Here is a 19,710-nt window from a genome sequence, read left to right as displayed (position 1 = left end):
GTAAAGCCTTTTGTTGTTGTTGTTGTTGTTAAGTTCTGTCAAGTCAATTCCAACTCACAGCGACTCAGTAAAACCCACTCACTATCAAAGCAACAAACATGCCTTTACTAATAGCTGGGTTGTTGTTGTTGTTAAGTGCCATCGAGTTGGTTCTGACCCATAGCGACCCCGTATAGGATTTCCAAGGAGTGGCTGATGGGTTTGAACTGTTGACCTTGCAGTTTAAACTGACCTTATGGTCCAGTGTTTTCTCCTGCAGCGCCACACCAGGACAGCTGAGTGTTGTTGTTGTTGTTATGGGCCATGGAGTCGGTTCCAACTCATAGCGACCCTGCACAGGGTTTCCGGGGCTGTAAATCTTTATGGGAGCAGAAAGCCTCATCTTTTTCCCATAGAACAGCTGGTAGTTTTGAACAGCTGACCCTGAGGATAGCAGCCTAATTTGTAACCACCACTCTACCAGAGCTCCTGAGTAATAGTACATTATTTGGGGATCAAATCTAGGTCTTCACATGGAAGGGTAAGGATCCTACCTCTGGGCCACCGCTTCTCCTGAAGATAATATTAGTGAAATACCCAAGCATACTCTCAGGTCTAAGTCAACGATTCAGGCAGCGATGGCAGTCCTGCAGGTAAGTACGTATTTCTAAAGGTGACAGAGCTTAATTGAGAGTACAGGCGAAAGGGTCCTCTGGGGAGGCCTGCAGGGAAGTCACAAGTGGTCTCAGTAAAAGAAGAAATTACTGGGTAAGCTTTGTTTCCCTCCACATCTTCATATAGCTCAAGGACATTCATCCATTCAGTCTTTACACACTGAATGAACTCCTGCCGTGTGCTGTGGGCATGTGTGTGTAAAATGATGAGGAAATGCCTCACGGTAAATGCAGCTACTGATGGAGACCACAGATGAGTTGAGAATCACAATGTACAGCTGCACATACAATCCTAGAAAGATGGACAGGCATTGAATTAGGTAGGGGTGGGTGGAAGGTGATCAGGAGAATGCCAGGGAAGGTTTCGTGGAAGGGGTGATGAAGTGAAGCTTGGCAGGGTCTCAGAGGATGAGCGGAGGTTGCATATGCGGAAGGTATGAGCGTTCTGGGCAAAACAAACAGCATGGCTCGAGGGGCAGGAGTGAGGGATAGCACCACATACACGTGGGGACAAGGAATGAATATGATCTAAGACTGGGGAAGGGTAGGGGACACAGCTGGAGGGGAGGCCAAAGCCACATCAGAGAGGGCTTTTCAACTAGTGGCAAGGAAATGGGAAGAGCTGAAGAGCGAAGATCTGATACCTGGTGGGCACTAAGGGGCACGGAGCAGGAAGGTCAGCTAGGAAATAGCAGTGGCAACTCAGAACGTAAAAGTGGCGGGGACACAGAGGAGTAGGTACATTTTAAGCTATTTGGGAGGTAGAGGAAGTAGAAATGGCAGACGAGGTGCCACCAACAGATGTGTCTGAAATGAAGCTGTTGTTGTTGTTAAGGACCAACAAGTCGGCTCCAACTCAGAGTGGTCCTGCGGAGCTTTTCCAAGGAGCGACTGGTGAGTTTGAACTGCCGACCTTTCGATTCAAACCACCTTGCGGTCCAGTGCTTACCTTACAATGCCGCACCAGGATTGCAAAACAATGCTACACATAATAATAATTAATAATAATAACAGTACAATCCCACAGCCTCAAAACAGGAGGTAGGAAACGGCATAGGGAGAAAACAAGTCACCAGGCTTTTCCTACATCATCCTGCAGCCCGCAAAAGACCCGCTGCAGCTTTAAGCAGAAACAGCTGTGAGCCCACATGAAATTTTTCATCCCTATGCTTTCTCCATAAAAGGGTGAAAGAAGTATTTTTAAAAACGGCTTCCTGTGTATGCAGTATAAACGATTGCCTTCTGCTTGGTGAGCAGGGCCCGCGATTCTCGGTGACGTAGATCTCAGAGTGCACTGGGGCGCCCCACTTTTCCGGCTACTGCCAGGTTCACACTCCTCACACAATGACAGTGCTTCGAGAATAGAGCCGCGTTCTCCCGAGACCGCCTTTCTAACCCAGAAATACTACCTTCGCAAATATCAGGGTTATAACTTCAAACACAAAGTGACATTTCAGAGCCACTGAGGAATCTGCACAAACTTGGAGCTGCAAATGGCATGGAAGGCGGGGGAAGGCGTAGGAACTGCAGTCTACCGAGGAGTGCAATCCCAGAACCTTACTTTTCCAGCAAAGAGAGCAGATCTTCATATTTTTGTATCATTCGCTTTCCTTCCGCAGACTCCATGCAACTGCGTGTCCAGGAGAGAGGAGATATTGACAAAGGGAAATGAAAATTACAATTAATTGTCTGAGACTCCAGCCGGGACCTAGAAAGTGTCGGATTACGCAGTGCACAAGATAGGCACAATATGAAAGGCAAGCAGAGTAAGATTGTGCTTACTTACTAATTGGTAGTGAACAATTTCTCATTTTTACCACATCGAAGCTTCTGTTTGTGGGGTCTGACTGCTATCTATCTGTCTCTCTCCCAACCCCACAGCGCCTTCCCAAAGAATCAAAACCTCTTTTGGAGTTTACAATCCCTGACGGGGACAGAATACTTAATAAGCAAGGCAAGCATGTGCTTACTTGTGAGTATTTACTAACCCTTGCTTACTGAGTTCTCTTGTCTTGCCTATAAACCAGGAAAGAGGGAGTAGCTTCTTGGGCTACTTTTCAAAGGCCTCTAAAGGAGCCTGCCTTGTCTTCTTGTAAATCCTTCATGAGCCACTAGAGGGCATCTAAGCTTCCTGAATTACAGGCGGACCCAGAGTCAACCATCAACTTCCCGCCATACTTCCATCCCTGAGACCCAGGACTCTACCAACGCCCTCACTCTGGCCGAGCCACAGTAAATAAGCTCCCTCCGAATTCTGAATACAAGGGGAATCGAAACTCTAAGCACAAATGTTCGGTACTGTGCTTTTCTGTATTTCAGAAAGAACTGTCAATATTACTATTTTTAGTAATACACTCATTTCTGAAATCCATTGAGGGCACTTTGGGAGAGATCCCACCCACTGATACGTTTACATGAGGTGCCCTCCCATCTCTCACCCCCCACATACAATGCATGTGAGAGTGTGTACATGCACACAGACATACACACACATGCTCATGTATGCACACATTTACACACTCAGACATGTTCTCACACAGACACAAACACATGTGCACACACACACAGAGAGACACATGTGTACACATGTGGGGCCTGAACAAAACCTGGTAGGGGCAGTGTTACCCACAAGTGTGTCCCCTGCTTTTGACACTACAATACTAAATGGTAGTCCAGCTCCTGGGAAAAACTGGTGGAGCATCTTTAATATCCAGAAACCTTCACACTAACTGCACGGAGCATCTGTCTACGTTTGTCCTGTTAGCCAAATGAGGCAGCCTATTGGAAAGATGCTTTAAAATCCATTTACTTTGTAATCCAATCCAGTTGGTCTAATCCAACTCCCTGGAGTTTTCAACATAATCCCTTATGCTTAGAGGGTAAGCGTTGGATGTGTTAGTGCTTGGCCCAGTTACTTTAGTTCTTTTGCAGGGAGGGTGAGGAGGGTGTTGAGAAGATGCATCCACGTGGCAGCAGGAGAAGTGGAAAATGCTGAAGACCAGGAGGTGGGCTCAGACCTCCTCTTCCCTCAGAAGCTGTGGTATTCCCACAAGTCTCAGTTTCGCAGTCATCAGTGAAGGAGGCTGAAGGCACTGAAGATGCTTCTCATTCTGGGGCCTGTGAGCAGCCGTGCAGATGTGTGAGAGAAGTCCCAGGAATTGCTGTTGTTGTTGTTAGGTACCATCGAGTCGGTACTGACTCATACAACAGAAGGAAACACTGCCCGGTCCTGGGCCAACCTCACAATTGTTGCCATGCTTGAGCCCATTGATGCTGCCACTTTGCCAATCCACCTCATTGGGGGTCTTCCCCTTTTTTCTCTGATGCTCCACACTACCAAACATGATACCGGCGACTGGTACCTCCTGGCAGTATGTCCAAAGCATGAGAGACGAAGTTTGGCCATCCTGACCTCCAAGGAGCACTCTGGATGCATTTTATCCAACACAGATTTGTTGGTTCTTCTGACAACCCGTGGCACTTTCAGTATTCTCCTCCAACACCATAGCTCAAAAGCATCAATTCTTCTACGGTCTTCTTAATTCACTGCCAGCTTTCGCATGCATATGACGCTATTGAAAGTACCATGGCTTGGGTCAGGCACACCTTAGTCCTCTTCAACACTTTAAAAAGGTCTTGTGCAGCACATTTACCTAATGCAATCCTTTGATTTCTTGACTGCTGCGTCTGTGAGTGTTGATACTTGATCCAAGAAGAATGAAGTTCTTGACAACTTCAATCTTTTCTCCGTTGATAAGAATGTTATTTATTGGTCCAGTGGTGAGGATGTTTTGTTTTCTTTACATCGAGATGCAATCCATACCAAAGGCTGTGCTCTTTGATCTTCATCAGTAAATGTTTTAAGTCCTCTTCACTTTCAGCAAGCAAGGTTGTATCATCTGCTTATCGCAGGTTGTTAATGAGTCTCCCACCAATCCTGATGCCATATTTTTCTTTATATAACCCAGCTTCTCGTATTATTTGCTCAGCATGTAGATGGAATAAGTATGATGAAAGACTACAACCCTGTTGCACACCTTTCTTAATTTTAAACCATTCAGTGTTCCCAGGTTCTGTTCGAACAATTGCCTCTTGGTCCAGGTACAGATTCCTCTTGAGCACAATTAAGTGTTCCAGAATACTCATACTTCGCAGTGTTGTCCATAGTTTGCCATGATCCACACAATCGAAAGCCTTTGCGTAGTCAATAAAACACAGGTAAACATCTTTCTGATATTCTCTGCTTTCAGACAAGATCCATCAGCAATGATATCCCTCGTTTCACATCCTCTTCTGAATCCAGCTTGAACCTCTGGAAGTTCTCTATCAATATATGCTTGCAGCCGTTTCTGTATTACTTTTAGTAAAACTTTACTAGTATGGGATATCAGAGATATTGTCCGATGATTTCTGCATTCTGTTGGGTCACCTCTCTTTGGAATGGGCACAAATACAAAACTATTCCAATCAGTAGGCCAGATAATTGTCTTCCAAATTTCTTGGCAGAGATGAGTGAGTGCCTCCTGTGCTGCCTCACTTTCTTGAAAGATTTCAGTTTTCATTCCATCAATTGCTGGAGTCTTGTTCGTTGCCAATTCCTTCAATGCACCTTGGACTTCTTCCTTTAGTATCAGAGACTGATGGAGGGCAGTGCAAAAGTGGGGCCCTCTTGTCCCAATTCAGAGCAATGCAGAAGGATCAGGACTCCCAGGGCTGAAGCAACTACACCACAACTCAGTGTCTCCTTCTGCTCAGTTTTCTCTTCGCTCCCTCACAGCCACTGTCCCAAGAATATCCTGATCAACTGCCTGCTCACAAATCTCCGAGTCTGTTCCAGCTACCGCAGTGCACATTCCTAGAAGTTAGCCCACCCAGCCCATCCCCGCATTCACTCCCTTCTGCCTGGGGGACAGGTGTGAGAACCATGAGGGCTGAGCCCTCCCTTCAGACTGTCCACGGGTCGTTACATCACCAGAGACCAAAGAACCCACTAAACAATCCAAATTCATTAATCTCCTGGGGTGGTCGACACAAAACACTACTAACAAGGTGGCTTATGAGAACAGACATTCATTGTTGTTGTTGTGGGTCCTTGAGTGGATTCCAACTCATAAGGCGCTCTATCGGACTGAATAGAACTGCCCCATAGGGTTTCCTGGGCTGGAATTCTCATGGGAACAAAACGCTATGCCTTTTCTCCCACAGAGCATCTGATGGGTTTGAACTGGCAAACTTTTGATTAGCAGCCAACTGTTTAACTATTTTTCTACCAGGGCACTTTTTGTAGAGGTTGTTGTTGTTTTTGTTAAATGCCATGGAGTCAGCTCTGATTCATAGCGACCCCATATAGGGTTCCCCAAGGTGCAGCTGGTGGGTTTGAACCGTCAACCTTGTGGTTCAAACGGACGTTGCAGTCCAGTGCTTTATCCCACGATGCTACACAGGACTCCATTTGTAGAGGTTGCTGCTGCTGCTGTTAAGTGCCGTCGAGTCGGTTCCGACCCATAGCGAACCTGTATAGGGTTTCCAAGGAGAGACTGGTGAGCTTGAACCACCGCCCTTGCAGTTCAAATCGACTTTGCAGTCCAGTGCATTAACCACAGCGCCACACCAAGACTCCTGGTAGAGGTTAGGAGTCAGAACTAGGGAGCTGGCAGGGCTACACGCTCTCGGTCCATTTCAGAAGATTCTTTCTTGTCTCTTCCGGTCTCTCGGTAGCCCCGGGCATCTCTTGGCATTCCCTCGCTTGTATTTTTACATGGTGTTGGACTGTATCTCTTTGTCTGTTCTCTGCTTTAATAAGATACCACTCAAAAGGGATTCAGATGCATTCTACCGCAATGTGACCCTAACTGCTGACATCCTCAAAGAAAAAGTCCACTCCTAAATGAGGTCACACTCAAAGGTACAGGGATTAGGACTTAAACCATTTTTTTTTAGGGGGGACTCAGTTTAATACATAACATTGTTTGAGCGCTAGAAAGAAGCTTTCTAGCTTCTAAGTGAGTTGCACCTTTACGAAAGTCACAGCAAGGAACACAAACCCCAAACAAGCTTGCCTTTCAGGAATAAACTACTCACGGATGTGTGAGACATCGGAAGTTGCTGATGGGCCCCTGGATGCGCTGCCTCAGCTCTTGGACCCAGCGGAGACCTCCTGCCACAGCGGGCATGTTCTTGTGCACCAGGGAGAATCCTGGGGACCCAATACAGCCAGGGTGAAGAGAGGTTGGTACTACTGCCCCCGGCAATGCCACCTGCCAGCTACTCTTTCCACCTTTACTACCTTCACACAGAACCAACTCCACGGCACACAACCACCACAGTCACACAGGGAGTCCTGGTGTGAGGCTGCGGATTAATGCACTGGACAGAAAGATTGATTTGAACCCCAAGGTGGGAGGTTCAAGTTCACCAGCTCCTCCTTGGAAACCCTATACAGGGTCGCTATGGGTCAGAACCAACTCCCCATCACTTAACAACAACCTGTCTATTGTTTGGCTGAAAATGAAGCCACGGGGTGAGTTCAGTTCTAGATCTGAAGGGTGGCTAGGGACTTTCAACCTGGCTGTACATTTGCATCACCTGGGAGCTCTTGAAAAATACTTAGACCTGGGCCCTACCTGAGAAATTCTGATTTAACTGGTCTAGGAAAAGACTCTTTAGCATATATTATAAATGCATTAGATGATTCTAACAGTACAGACAAGGCAGAGAAATGCTACCTGAAACAGACAACTTAATCTCTCTGGGCCTTGGTTTTCTCTTCAGTAAAATAGGAATAATATTATCCCTGCTAGCACTGGACTATAAGGTTGGTTTGAACCGCAAGATAGATGGTTCAAATCCCCCAGCAGCTCCTAAGAAACCCTATACAGGGTTGCTATGAGTTGGAACTAATTTGACAGCACTTAAGGAGCTCTGGTACCATTGTTGTTGTTAAGTGCCGTCTAGTCGGTTCCGACCCATAGCGACCCTGTATAGGGTTTCCGAGGGTGTAAATCCTTACGGGAGTAGAAAGCCTCATCTTTCTCCCGCGGAGCGGCTGGTAGTTTCGAACCGCTGACCTTAAGGTTCGCAGCCCGATTCGTAACCACTACGCTACCAGAGCTCCACTATGGTACCATAGTGGCTACAAATCGGGTTGCTAATCTCACAGTCAGCAGTTCGAAACTACCAGCTATTTCGTGGGAGAAAGATGTGGCTTTCTGCTCCCATAAAGATTTACAGCCTTGGAAACCCTGTGCAGGGTCTCTGTGAGTCGGAACCGACTCCACGGCACATAACAACAACAACAACAAACAATGGCTTGCAGGATTTCTATGAGCATTAAAAAGGATAATGAATGAGACTGGCGTGTAGATTATGAAGCACCTGACCAGAGTTACCACAGCCTGGGTATTTCCCGTGTAGTGGGTTGGTTTGTTTATAGTTAGTCATCAACTTTTAACAAATGTCCGATTTCATCAAAAAAGGATCTCAGTTTCCAGATTTTCTGGAGTATCTGGCAACCGTTTCTCATTAACAACTGGAACTGAATCAGGACCACATTTACCATGGACCCTACCACTCCGGCCTTCATTCTCGCCTCTTGTTTCGTCTCTTTGGTTGGCAGCATTTTAAGATGACCCCTTGAATGATCACTTCCCTGTTAAGTGTAGGGGGAGCCTGTAACTATTATGAGCTGTCGTTCTGGAGATTATGTTATGATTTATGGCAAATGGGTAAAACTCCTGGGTGTGCCTGACCTAATCAGGTGAAGCCGGTTTTAAAAACAAAAGCGTGAAGCGTTGATTCCAGCTGATTGTACAAGAAGTCAGAGACTTGAGGCACCAGAAGGATTCGATTGCCATGCTTGGCTTGCAGATGGAGGAGACCTTGTGGCAAGGAATGCCGGCAGTCTCTAGGAGCTGACAGTGGCCCCTGACTGACAGCCAACAAGGAAACAAAGACCTCAGTCCCACAATAATAAGCAACTAAGTTCTGTCAACAAGAATAACTTTGAAAGAGAATTATTTTTCCTCCCTCGGAGCCTCCAGATGAAAACACAAGCCTGGCTAACACTTTGATTTCAGCCGTGTGCCACCCATGCTGACAAACAGAACTGTGAGGTGATCAATGAGTGTTGTTGTTTCAAGCCACTACAACGTTTGTAATCATTCGCTGTGCAGCAGCAAAACTAATCTAACCTCTGTGGCCATTTGAGTTTTCAAACTCTGTATTGACTGAGGGACGTTATGATGAGGGTCCTACATAGAGTTGGGGCCAATAGGTTTTCTAGGAATGATTTCCTAAGTGGAACCAATTCTTAATTACTACAAAATGAAACCTATTTATAAACATAGTGGTCCCATTACTCGACTACTTTAAAACATTTGACAATTTCCCTGTTGCTTGAGTAATGAATTCCAAATTCCTAAATACAGCTTTCAGGGCACTTCATGATCTGGCCCCAACCTGATCTCCCTCCATACACTTGTTTGGCTACACGCAGTTCTGATTGGCCATTGCATATCTTCTCCACATCTTTGTCTTGGAGGCCTTTACCTCTTCTCTCAGGCTGTCAAATCCCCCTCCTTTCAGGATTTGGCTCAAGGTTCCCTTGAACTTCACAGCCACAACGCACCCTGTTTTGTTACATTTTTATAATTTCAGTCGAGCACTTCTTACAGTTTGCTACGCTTTGTTCTTAACTGTGCTGACATCTGTCTAGCTGACTTGCTCCTTGAACAAGCACTTTTCCGTATTCATTCTTTTATCCCTCATCCTGATCTGCCACTGCATATGTTGTTGTTGGTAAGTGACATCGAGTTGGTTCCGATTCATAGCCACCCTGTATAGAGTTTCCAAGGAGCAGCTGGTGGATTTGAACTGCCGACCTTGCAGTTCAAACCGACCTTGCTGTCTAGTGCTTCCTCCATACAGTGCTTACAATCATGCTTTGTACAGAGCTTGGGTCAAACGTGTTTTTAAATCTAAACGGAACTTTTTTCTAAATTTGCAAACAAATAAGACAGGACCTGTAATACAGGACCTGTAAGAATCATAGAAGTCCCTGAGGGGTGCAAAGAATTAAGGTGCTCAGCTAATAACAGAAAAGTTGGTGGAGCCTCAGAAGAAAGACCTGGCAATTTACTTCTAAAATATCAGCTCTTAAAAACCCTATGAAGCTCAGTTGTACTCTGACACACATGAGGTTACTAGGAGTTCTTTCTTGTTATTGTTGTTGTTTATTTGTCTTTGCTGTCATTGTTTAAATAACGCTTATAATAAAAATGGAGACTTCACACTTCAGTACAGCCCTGTCTCTTGTCGGCCTCCCTTTGGTTTTCCCAATCAGGAGCAGGGTTGCTTTGATATTGGAAGAGATTAAAATAACCTTTTTTTTCAAGTGTGTAAAACTCTAGCATGCAACTGAGGTCTGTTGAAGATGGATCAATGACCAACTCAAACTTTATGTCAAGGCCTCAACTGACGGATGGTGGTCACGTCTTCGCTTCTCTGGTTCAGCCAGTCAATCCCAGCCACAGTGGGTACAAGTAAATCCACTCTGCAATGACCTCGGCTGCTCTCCCAGTGTTAGTGGGGAATGTCATAGGTCTGCATGTGTACACTGATAAAACCAAAGGAGAGAGCTGCCTCCTCCTTCACAGGAACAGAACTCCGCCCCACAGACCTACCAAGTTCCACTTCCTCCTGGACATGCTGGCTGTAGATTATTCTCACGGCATCCAGGTCCTGGTTGAACATTCTGATGAGGACCAGGTATTTATCAGACACATCTTGGGCCACTAGTGGTCTTTCGAGGAGGCTTCCAGCGATGTCTATCAGCTAGAAAGCACAATAGCCACGTGGTAAATCATTTATTTATTTTTTTGCTCTTAGATGCCATCAAGTCAGCCCCTGACTAATGTTGGTCCGTGAATGAAGAGATGAAATGCTACCCAGTCCTGCACCGTCCCCCTTGTTGCCCGTGGTTGTGGACTGGCCCGTGGTGATCAATAACGCTTACACTGACTGACTTTTGGAAGTAATCGCCACACCTTTCTTTCTAGTCTGTCTTAGTCTAGAAGAGGCACTAAAAACCTATTCTGCACCATATAAAGCCGCCACTGATGGGTAGGTGCCGGCTCCACATGAGGTGCATTGTGCATGCCACCTTGTGCATGGAAGCAGAGCATTTGGACACTGATCCACTAATGCCCCCTTAAACCTTTCTAAGGTTGAGTAACTCGTATCTCAGTGGGGTACTGTGAATTTGTTTTGCTGTTGTTAAGTACTGTAGAGTCGGTTCCGACTCATAGTGACCCTGTACAGGGTTTCCGAGGCTGTAAATCTTTACGAGAGTAGAAAGCCTCATCTTTCTCCCGCAGAACAGCTGGTAGTTTCGAACTACTGACCTTGCGGTTTGCAGCCCGATTCGTAACCACTACACTACCAGAGCATGTCTTTTCTTTTGTTGTAGTCAAGTGCCATCCTAGCCATGTTCTAATGATCAGGTGAGACCAAGTAAACAGGGTGGATGAGACTCTAATGCGGGAATTGGTTATTTTTTTTTTACCATCCCACTAGGTTTCAAAGGAACTATTTTGAAGCAGGAACAGATGGCCCCAGGACCATCAAGAAAGAAGTTTCATGAGCAGAGGGCAAGGTTCCTGTGTTAAAAGCTGTGGTGACAGCCAGCAGCACAGATAGAGCAGCGGGCTTCTGGGCCCACGACCAAGAAAACCTGAGTGTCTTCTGGCAGGAGACTGCCTAGCAGAACAGGCCCTTTGGGCCTTTATCTGCATTGTTAGAGCTTGTAACGCCTGCCTGAGTAGGCCGAGAGTCTGAGAACCAGAGATAACCGTGGCTGCAGTACTGCTGAGAAGCGAGAGTTCCTCCCCAGAGAACCGCTGCATCACTAGTGGGTTTTGATCTTGAATTGTACCCTGTTCACATCCTTTAAAAAGTCGTAATCATTGAGCACTGTCTGTGAATTCTGTGTGACCACAGCAACAGATACTCGAACCCAGCAGAGACATGCTATGTGAAAGATGGCTGGTATCAGAATAAGGTGAAGAAGGTTGTGGGGAGAGGCATGCCTGACCTTCACCTCATCGGAGTCGGCTTTGTGCTGACGATTCTCCCTTTTGAAGCCAGAGGAGGCCAAATACCACCTGAATGCCATTTTTGCACCTGTTTTCCCTTCATATGTCTACCAATGTAAGAGGAGTTCAAGTGTTGTGGGCACACGGGAACTCTTGAAATTAGTTCACAGACTTAGAGAGAAAACCCCAAAATTCTTCCTATGTAAGGTGTGGAGGTCAGGCACTTGTTATAAGTTATTCCTTCTCTCCTTAGCTCCCTCTCCCTACCTTCTTTCTTTCAAAGGCTCGTGGAATCTGGCGTTGTGTAGTACCGGGAGTCCTAGCCTAGCACTGGTTTACCCAATTAGGGTTTAAATTCACTCTCCAGTTTCCTTCATCATCCTGTCTATGTTAGGACATTTTCAATGTACTACTTAGCAAGGGCCACTGTGGCTATCATTAAACTGTTTAGACAGAAATCTGTTTCCTCTATCGAGCCCCAATCCTCCTCCTTATAACTACCACTGATTAGCCTTGGTTCTAAGGACAAAGACTTCACAGGATAAGTCTCTTCATGGTCTGCGGAAGTTCTGGTGGGACCCACCATGTCTTCATGCCTCAAACATCAGCCTTCACTGTTTATGACACATCTCATCATCCAAAATCTTGTCTTCCCTTCTCCTTGTACCACTGATCTGTGAAAATGGGACAAGAGCACAAGTTTCCTTATTCTAGCTTTTTCTACCTAAATTCCATAATCAGAGACTGGGTATGTGGTTTGCTCCAGCTCGAATCAAACTAACACCTACAACAAAAAAATGTTGCCATCTCTTCATGTTTCACTGATAGTGACTCGATGGAACAGAGTAGAACCGCTCACATAGGATTCCCAAAGCTACCAAGTTTAGGGAAACAGGTGGTAGTTTCGAACTACTGACCTTGCGGTAGTTCGTGGAGCAATTGGTGGGTGGGTTCAAACCACCAACCTTGTGGTTAAAGCAGCCTAGCAATTAGTTACTGCACTGCCATGGCGACTTGGATCAAGCTAACCACAGTGGTTAAATAACTTCAGCTGCAGAGCCATGGTCTCAGGATGCGAACCACGATAGGCTGTCTCACTTTTAATGGTTATCCTTCTCAGAGACCCTGTGGTGTTGGTATAGTGGGCTACACTATGGGTTGTTAACCCCGTGGTCGGTGGTGTCAGCCCATCAGCTGCTCCCTGCAGGAGAAAGATGAGGCTTTCAGTTTCTGTAGAGATTTACAGCCTCGGGGACTCTCTCCAGGGACGCTGTGAGTCAGAACCCACTCATCGACAAACAACAACAACAACTGATAGAGGATATGGAGAACCAAGACGGCATCTCAGAAGAAAACTCTCTTTTAAAAAGTACTGTTCATTGTCATGTTTCCAGAAAAGTGTAAACTGCCAGCTTGAGAAGTCCAATTGTGCGCATTCCTCTCCCTTAGGCCACTCACGATACCTTCACTGTGAGACAAATGTGGCTGTTTTGCTGTGGAGTCCACCGGACTCAAGGTGACCTGTGCATGCTCCATCAAAGGTGTCAAAGCTGAGACCTTTCAGAAGCAGATGACCAGCCTTGTCTTCCGAGGTGCCTCTGGGTGGATTTGAACTGCCAGCCTTTCAGCTACTTGTCAAGCATTTAACCATGTTCCATCCAAGGACTCCTACTAGATTAATAACAACAATTACTATTATAGAAATAAAGCAGGTGGAAGGCAGATTATCCCTATTCTACTCTGACAATTGGTGGGCCAGGATGGTGAGACTTCATCTCTCATACTTTGGACACATTATCAGGATGGACCAGTCCCTGGAGAAGGACATCATGCTTGGTAAAGTGGAGGGTTGGCGAAAAAAAAGGAAGACCCGCCCCAATGGGATGGATTGGCACAGTGGCAGCAGCAATGGGCTCACGCGTAGCCACGACTGTAAGGAGGACGCAGGACCGGGCACTATTCCTTTCTGTTGTAGATGGGGGTGCTATGAGTCAGAGCCAACTCGACAGCATTGAACAGCAACAACTCAGACAAGGGTGGAGAGCGTATCAAGCCCAGGGTGGGTTACTTCCCTACTTGTACAAACCTTAAATGCGTGGTCCAAACCAGATGCATCATCAAAGGCTTGGATAAAGATAGTTCCGAGTCTTCGGTCAAGATCGTCTACTTTCTGCTTAAATTCAGAGATGTCATGTTCAAATTCCTGAAGAGACAGCACATTTAAGGAAGAACAAAATTATTTTCTTGGAAGTCCATTTCACTTTAATGCTCTGTAGCATTCATCTTTGTACTAGAATTGGTTATGTTGTTGTTAAGTGTCGTCGAGTTAGTTCTGACTCATAGCGGGCTTGGATTGCTAACCTCAAAGTCAGCGGTTCAAACCCACCCAACTGCTCCTTGGAAACCGTATATAGGGTCCCTATGAGTTGGAACCAACTTGACAGCAACAACATTTCTTCTACATACACCTTAACTGGTGAAGACATCAACCAGCCATTGTTCCTAAAGTTGCCAAATTTAGCAAGGAAAAATACGGGACACTTAAGTTAAATTTGAATTTCAGGCAAACAAGAAATCATTTATTAGTGTAAGCATGTTATAAATATGGTATATTATTTGGAAAGCCAGGGAGCTCTGGTAGCGTAGTGGTTACGAACCGGGCTGCGAACCTTAAGGTCAGCGGTTCGAAACTACCAGCCGCTCCGCGGGAGAAAGATGAGGCTTTCTACTCCTGTAAGGATTTACACCCTCGGAAACCCTGTACAGGGTCGCTATGGGTCGGAACCGACTCGACGGCACTTAACAACAACAACAAAGGGCCTTATGTCCCCCTTCCTAGAATGTAGGCAATTTTCATAGAAACTCTCACCAATGTAGAGATCCTAGTACATGCACTATCATTGTTATTTTTGATTATTGTCTTATAAAAGTGATGCGTAGTCTTACCAAAAAAGAAAGAAAACTAGTAGAAAGCCAAAATATCCTTCTGCTTCCCGAACCCAGACTTCTGTTTTGTTTTTGCCTGTGTACAGAGTTTTGTTTTGTTTGCTTTATTATCTGCTAGCAAACAAGTGGTACATATCCTGCTTAAGTTATTGTTAAGTGCCGTTGAGTCGGTTCCAACTCATAGTGACCCTGTATAGGGTTTCCAAGGTGCAGCTTGGTGGGTCTGCACTGCCGACCTTGTGGCTCCCAGTCCAGTGCTGATCCTACAGCGGCACACCAGGAGTCCGTCTGCTTACTAGCTCTCTTTCTTTTCTCTACTTTTGACTAATGGGGTTTTTAGGAAGATATACCTTCCTGTGTCTACTGACCCAGCTAAGAGACCCTTGGTCATCTAAGAGGACTCAGAGTAGATTTCTGTCCTAATTTCTTTCTTCTTTCCCTCAATATGACATCCTCTTTCCCCTATAATCATAGGGAATACATATGTAGCAACCATTTGTCATTTCAACATTCTTCATATGTACAATTCAGTGACATCGAGTTCTTCATGTTATGCAACCTTCACTATGATCTGTTTTCAAAGTATTCTATCACCCTTAACAAAAGTTTAATGTCCCCTAACCATTACGGTTCTGTAGGATAAGCATCGGCCTGAGAATTACAAGGTGGGCATTCTGAGTCCATCAGATACTCCCTAGGAGAAATATGAGGCTTTCTGCTCTCCTAAAGATTGATATCCTCAGGAACCCTATACAGGCTCGCTATGAGTAAGAAATGACTCGCTGGCACTTAACAACAACAACAACAACAACCAATTAGGCCTCCTTGCCCCCGTCCTCTCATCTGATAGTAAGCTTAAAACCCAAATCCTACTGCCACTAAGCCCATTCCAAGTCATAGCAACCCTATGCAGGGTTTCTGAGGCTATAAATTGTTAGGGGTTCAGAAACCTCCTCTTTTTCCATCTAAGTGGCTGGTGAATTCCAACTGCTGACCTTGCAGTTAACAGACCAAAGAGTAAGCCACTATCCACCAGGGCTCCTGGTCCTAAGCTTAACTCTGTAAATAATTGCAGATTCTAGTTTCTCCTAGAATATAAGTGAGATCATACAATTATCTGCTCTCTTGTGACTAGAGAAACTTTGTTCCGATACCTGCTACAACCTGGGTGAACTTTGAAAACATCATGCTGAATGAAATAATGACCTCCATACACTTTTGTCTTTTAACTGTGTCATGACTATATATGTAAGAAATCATTTGCCTTTCAACATTCTTCACATACACCATTCAGTGGCATTACTTAAATTGCTCAACCATCACCATTGTCCATTTTCAAATTTTCCCATCACTTCTAACAGAAGGTCCCCTAAGTGCGATCCTCCTATGGTGAACTGATTCCATTCCAACTCATAGCGATTCTACAGAACAGAGTAAGGCTGTTTCTTGGGGTTTCTGACACGAAATCTTTTACGGGAGCAGACAACCTCTCACCTTTCTCTCATGGAGCAACTCACGGGTTTGAACTGCCAACCTTGTGACCAGCAGCTCAATGCTTAGCCCGCTGTGCTAGCAAGTTTTCTTGGTTTTTGATAAGTGTACTATCCATCCAAAGAGGAATGAATCATCTATTTAACAAATAGTTCTGGGTTTCCCCCCACAAACTTAATGTAGTGGTTACGAATCGGGCTGCGAACCTTAAGATCAGCGGTTCGAAACTACCAGCTGCTCCGTGGGAGAAAGATGAGGCTTTTTACTCCCGTAAAGATTTACACCCTCGGAAACCCTGTACAGGGTCGCTATGGGTCGGAACCGACTCGACGGCACTTAACAACAACAACAACAGTCCCTCTGCTATTCCTTTATCAGATCTAATTTAGCACTGGGCCTGTCTTCCCTCGCTCTCTCCTGTGGGTTTGTACTCACTGGCTGACTCTAGCTCAGGTTGTAGCTTTTGTAGACTACAGGTAAGTCGTGGGCTCTTGTGCCCCGGAGCTACACATTTTGAGGACCAGGATCAGGCCAGAAGAACCAGGCTCCAGCATCCACCTAGGTGTGCCTGGTCTTCACAAGGTCATCTCTATTAGTAGCCTGTAGGCTTTTAAAGCCAGAGGGCGGCCACAGCCACCAACACCAGCACACCAGGTGTGTCTGTGTCCCTGATACCCTGGGTAGCAGGCGGAGCAGTTCTCAGTTGGAACCAGCCCTCCTTGCTTTCTCCAGACACACAGAGTAGTTGGGGGTGGGTCTCCACTGACCAAGTTCGGCTGGGAACATTTCCCCCTGCAGGGAAAATGCAAATAAAAACCCACATCCTATAGGTTAAAGGCATCTGGCAAAAAGGGAAAGCTGATGGTTTAGCCCCACCACAAGCCTTACCATGCTTTGGGGGTCCAAGCAGTCATAGGAAGACTCTGAAAACACCTTGTACATATCTTGAAATTCACCATACATTCTCTGGGCCTGCTGACTCAAGGCATTTCCTCGTATGCCGCTAAACTCCAGCTTCTCCAGTTTGTGGAAGTCCAAGGTTGTCTTCAGAAGATCCTGTAGGGATAATTCACAAAGGAGGGTTGTTTTTTTTTAATAACAGCAGATGACGTTCAAAGCAGCATGAGAAAAGCTGGCATCGTATGGGGGTGTTAATTGCTTAGGAAAATATGAAGCTTGACATGTTTTGTAACCTTATTATTAGACTGGGTTGATATCAGTAACTCTTGATTATTAACGAGGAAAGTCTCGCTGAATCGAATTCACACAAGCACACACAATCAAACGTACGGTTCAGCCTCTACCTGTGTTCTCCTATAAATAATAAAATATAATAACAACAACATTGTCGGTATGATTCGTGGCTTTAATACAAGCGTTTACGAAATGAGTTTCAAATGAACCACTGTATCTGGTTCCAGAAAGATAACTATCTTAGAAGATAGTGACAGGAAAGCGTATCTTCCAAATGACCCCTCATGCAAGCCCAGGGGGCTTCTTAGCAAGTGTTTCTGCTGAGAACAGGAATGCCTTCACCGGGCATATACCAGCAGCTGGGGGACAGTGGGCAATCACTGAACATCTCTGGGTTTACTTTCTTCACTTGTAACAGGATAACTCATCTCATGGAGTTGTTTGAAGAGTTGAATAAGTCATTGCAGGCACAGGATTTGGGCCAGTACCTGGCACACAGTAAAGTGCTTATTTATGATGGTCACCTTTTTTTTTTTTTTTTAAGAGTCACTGATACATGTTTAATGAACATATATGTGTCGCGCGCCCTCGCCGATAAAGGACGCGACAAGCAGGATCCTTCTGACAGTAGTTTATTGTTACAGCTCTTCCAGCGGTTACAGCTCTTTTCAGTGGTGGTGGAGGACGACAATGGGCAAGGGAGAAACAAGAGAATATATACCCTCAGAGGAGGGCGTGGTGGAACATAGCTAGTTACATGATTGGTAGGCAGAGGAATGCCTGATTAGCATAAATTGGTGCACCTATACCAGGGGTGGAGTGCGGCGCGCCTAATTAGCATACAACGAGTGGGGATCGGCGCATGCGCGCACGTGGAGAAAAACAAGGAAACGAGAAGGAGGAAGTTGAGGTCGGCGCCACAATGGCGCCTGCAGCTCTCAACATATATGAGACTAAGTGGGTGAGTGAGAGGAAGACACAGTTTACTGTCAAAGTGAAGAGCCCTTCGAATGTAGTTTTAGGTTTTAGTAAAGCAGTGTAGGGACAGGCAGAAATCAAGGTGAAAATATCAAGGCAGTGTCCAGGGCATCAGGAACTTTCCTGTCTCAGCAGACAAGCCATAAACTCTCCAGCTCGCCAGGACCAGGTGTTCTTTGCTGGTCCACCTGTTATCCTCTCAAGAGATTTCAGAGGTTGCATGAACCTTGTTGTTGCTGGTTGATCTTGACTCGGACATATGTAAGACAATGCTTCCTCATAGTGTTTCCTAATCTGCCATTTTTATAGGAGCACGCCACCAGCATAGTGGTTCCAAACTGGGCTGCTAACCCCAGGGTCAGCAGTTCGAAACTACCAGCTGTTCTTCAGGAGAAAGATGAGGCTTTCTGCTCCCGTAAAGATTTACAGCCTTGGAAACCCTGTACAGGGGTTGCTAAGAGTCGTAATCGACTCCACGGCACACAACAACAACAACGTCACCAGACCCTGACATTTTGCTGAAATCATTTATTGCAGAATACACAAGGCCCTTCTACAAATTATGAACAAAAAGAAAAACAACTCAGCAAAAAAGTGAAGAAAGGCTTTAAATAGACATTTAATGAAGGCTTATAAATGGCCAACAAACACACGCAATTATGCTTAATGTCTCTGTTGTTGGTGTTGTTAAGTGATTTTGATTGGTTCAGAGTCATAGCGACCCTGTATAGTGCTTCTGAGGCAGCTAATCTTTGCATGAGCAGATGACCGCCTCTTTTGTCCACAGCGGCTGGTGTGCCGAAATAGCTGACTTTGTGTTCCTAGTCTAGTGCTTATCCAACAGAGCCATCACACTTCCTAATGTAAAAGAGGGACTTTATAATAATGCATCAACTTGGGTAGTCAATAGTAACAAATACACCACCCTAATAACCTACACTAACTAGCTAAGCTCGTGGTGACCCCATATATGTTCTGTCAAAGTGAGAACTGTGCTCCATAAAATTGTCTGTCTTTCATTTTTCAGCAGTAGATCGCCAGGCCTTTCTTCTGAAGCACCTCTGAAAAGACTGAGTGGCAAACCTTTTTGTTTGCAGGTCCACCTGTTAACTATTTACTCCACTCAGATACTACACCACACTAACATTATTGCTAAGTGCAATCGAGTCGGTTCCAAGTCAAATCCACTTTTATAGGGTTCCTGAGGAGTGGATAGTGGGTTTGAACTGCCGACCTTGTGGTTAGCAGCTCAATTCTTATTGAATAGCGACACACCAAGACTCCACCACACTACTGTGGTGGTTGTTTGCTACCGAGTCCTTTCCAAATCATAGCAACCCTGTTTTTGGAGGCTGTAT

General features: G+C 45.5%; 1 protein-coding gene across 1 annotated transcript in view; it reads right to left on the bottom strand.

Annotated features, from left to right (window-relative positions):
• Positions 1–19,710, bottom strand: part of DNAH9 (dynein, axonemal, heavy chain 9) — a 556,281-nt gene that overhangs the window by 476,083 nt on the left and 60,488 nt on the right. The window contains exons 7-11 of the mRNA XM_006863433.1: positions 17,069–17,236; positions 13,830–13,946; positions 10,334–10,484; positions 6,735–6,849; positions 2,215–2,283 (exon numbers count right to left, since the gene is read on the bottom strand). Of these exons, the coding sequence (XP_006863495.1) occupies positions 2,215–2,283; positions 6,735–6,849; positions 10,334–10,484; positions 13,830–13,946; positions 17,069–17,236 (620 nt within the window). The remainder of the gene's footprint in view (positions 1–2,214; positions 2,284–6,734; positions 6,850–10,333; positions 10,485–13,829; positions 13,947–17,068; positions 17,237–19,710) is intronic.

This window comes from Chrysochloris asiatica, unplaced genomic scaffold (genome assembly GCF_000296735.1).
Source record: "Chrysochloris asiatica unplaced genomic scaffold, ChrAsi1.0 scaffold00054, whole genome shotgun sequence".
NCBI classification, from domain to species: Eukaryota; Metazoa; Chordata; class Mammalia; order Afrosoricida; family Chrysochloridae; genus Chrysochloris; species Chrysochloris asiatica.
This window is presented reverse-complemented; position numbering and strand designations above follow the sequence as displayed.